At 52.6% G+C, this 2,840-nt stretch overlaps 1 protein-coding gene across 1 annotated transcript in view; it reads left to right on the forward strand.

The window, feature by feature from the left end:
- RYR1 (ryanodine receptor 1 (skeletal)) overlaps window positions 1–2,840 on the forward strand; it is a 179,040-nt gene that overhangs the window by 59,776 nt on the left and 116,424 nt on the right. Inside the window, exons 26-27 of the mRNA XM_011973401.1 lie at window positions 1,662–1,822; window positions 2,387–2,552. Of these exons, the coding sequence (XP_011828791.1) occupies window positions 1,662–1,822; window positions 2,387–2,552 (327 nt within the window). The remainder of the gene's footprint in view (window positions 1–1,661; window positions 1,823–2,386; window positions 2,553–2,840) is intronic.

Consider the following 2,840-nt stretch of genomic DNA (forward strand, 5'->3'; position numbering starts at 1 on the left):
TTTTTTTTTTTTTTTTTTTTTTAAGATGGAGTGTTGCTCTGTTGCCCAATCTAGTGTGCAGTGGCACGATCTCGGCTCATTGCAACCTCTGCCTCCTGGGTTCAAATGATTCTCCTGCCTCAGCCTCCTGAGCAGCTGGGATAACAGGCTCCTACCACCATGCCCAGCTGATTTTTGTTTTTTGTTTTTTTGAGATGGAGTCTCAGTCTGTCGCCCAGGCTGGAGTGCGGTGGCGCGATCTTCGCTCACTGCAACCTCTGCCTCCCGGCTTCGAGCGATTCTTCTGCCTCAGCCTCCCGAGTAGCTGAGACTATAGGCACACGCCACCATGCCTGGCTAATTTTTGTATTTTTAATAGAAACGGGGTTTTACCATATTGGCCAGGCTGGTCTCGAACTCCTGACCTCGTGATCTGTCTGCCTTGCCTCCCAAAGTGCTGGGATTACAGGCATGAATCACCGTGCATGGCCTAATTTTTGTATTTTTAGTAGAAACGGGGTTTCACCATGTTGGCCAGGTTGGTCTCGAATCCCCAACCTCAAATGATCCTCCTGCCTCGGACTCCCAAAGTGCTGGGATTACAGGCATGAGCCACCGCTCCCAGCTGTAGATTCTTACAAGGAGTGCTCACCCTAGGTGGCTTGGATCCTGGTACCAGTCCACAGCCTGGGTTTGGGGATCCCTGGCCTCGAGGTTAGGATTGTGGGCCGCCTGGGTGCCACTTGGGCAAGTCATTTCACCACTCTTTGCCTTCTGTCCTATGGAGGTGCTATGGTTTCCCATCAGTAGAATGGGGGTAAAAATTATACCTACCTGATATGGAGGATGAAGTGAGTTCATCTGTGTAAAGACCTTAGAAGAACAGGCCTGGCACTGTGGCTGTCACCCGTAGTCCCAGAATGTTGGGAGGCCAAGGTGAGAGGATCACTTAAATCCAGGAATTTGAGGCTGCAGTGAGCTATGGTGGTGCCTCTGCACTCCAGCCTGGGTGACAGAGGGAGATCGCAACTCAGGAAAAAAAAAAAAAAAAGAAAGAAAGAAAACAAAGACCTTAGCACAGTTGGTGCTATTTGTGAGCAATTATTTGATTATTTTTTGTATCTATTTATTTTGAGATGGCGTCTCGCTCTGTCACCCAGGCTGGAGTGCAGTGGTGCAGTCTCAACTCACTGCAACCTCTGCCTCCCAGGTTCAAGTGATTCTCCTGCCTCAGCCTCCCGAGTAGCTGGTACTACAGGCGCCCGCCACCACGCCTGGCAAATTTTTGTACTTTCAGTAGAGATAGGGTTTCACCATATTGGTCAGGCTGGTCTCAAACTCCTGACCTTAGGTGATCCACCTGCCTCAGCCTCTCAAAGTGCTGGGATTACAGGTGTGAGCCACCGCGCCCGGCCTGCCATTATTTATTTGTCAGTCTGCTGTAACCTGGGAGGAACCCAAACATGGCGTTGTCACACAATATTCCCAAGGGACTCCTAAATATAGAATTGCACAAATTGACACAGAAACAGACATAACCAGGGGGTGGGGGTCTCAGATTCAACAAATTCCTGTTAAATTCCCAGAGGACCCAACGGTCCAGGGAAACTAATTTCAAATCCCAGGGAGCCTGAGTTCCCAGACTTCCAGACTGACCACTGGTTCCCCTCCTGTGTCCCCAGTACTATTACTCCGTGAGGGTCTTTGCCGGACAGGAGCCTAGCTGCGTGTGGGTGGGCTGGGTCACTCCTGACTACCATCAGCACGACATGAGCTTCGACCTCAGCAAGGTCCGGGTCGTGACAGTGACCATGGGGGATGAACAAGGCAACATCCACAGCAGGTGCTGGGGCTGCGGGGAGGTGGGTGGTGCAGGGTGGGGAGGGCAGGAGGCAGTGGGTGCTCCCGACACCAGCTCAGTGGCTGCCTGGTGGTGGGACCTGGGAACCTTCTGGAGCAGGAGGATGCTCTGGGGCACTGGGCACCCAGCTTGGAAGCTTCCCTCCTTCTCTTTTTTCTCTTCTCTTCCTGCCCTGGTATTTTTCTTCTCCTCCTCCTCCTCTTTCTCCATTTCTCCTATTCCATTTTCTCCTTTTCCTTCTCATCCTCTTACATCTCACCCTTCTCATTCTCTGTAATCTCATTCTCTCTCCTCCTGCTTCCTTTCCTTTTCCTCCTTTCAGACCCCCACCCCCAGCCTGACTCCCCACCACACCAGCTGCAAAGAATCCCAGCTCCGAAGAGCTCAGTGTCTGGGGCGAGGGGTTTCAGTGCTCAGGTCTGCAGGGGGCGGGCGCTTGGGGATGGGACTCTGAGGTTGTGTGTTTCCGGGAGCTTGGGGAAGGGGGTGTCCAGGGTCCAGAGCTACTCAGACGAGGAGTGCAGTGACCGCTTCTGTCTCCTGCAGCCTCAAGTGCAGCAATTGCTACATGGTGTGGGGTGGGGACTTTGTGAGTCCCGGGCAGCAGGGCCGGATCAGCCACACGGATCTTGTCATTGGGTGCCTGGTGGACTTGGCCACTGGCTTAATGACCTTTACAGCCAATGGCAAAGAGAGCAACACCTTTTTCCAGGTGAGTCCAGATCACAGCAACTTAGTGAGAGCATCCTCATGTCCCAGCATCCCAGGACAGCCCTTACAGATGTCCCCTGAGGACAGACCTCAGAGAGATGGAACAAAAAGAGCTCCTAGGCTGTCCTCAAGAGGTCGCTGGGAGACCACCTTGTTGAAACTTCCATGAAGCTAAGGTCCAGACTGGAGGAGATACAGAATCTCACTCTGTTGCCCAGACTGGAGTGCAAATGGCATGATCCTGGCTTATCAAAACCTTCGCCTCCTGGGTTAGAGGGATTCTCCTGCC

Source organism: Mandrillus leucophaeus, unplaced genomic scaffold (assembly GCF_000951045.1).
Source record: "Mandrillus leucophaeus isolate KB7577 unplaced genomic scaffold, Mleu.le_1.0 Scaffold137, whole genome shotgun sequence".
NCBI classification, from domain to species: domain Eukaryota; kingdom Metazoa; phylum Chordata; class Mammalia; order Primates; family Cercopithecidae; genus Mandrillus; species Mandrillus leucophaeus.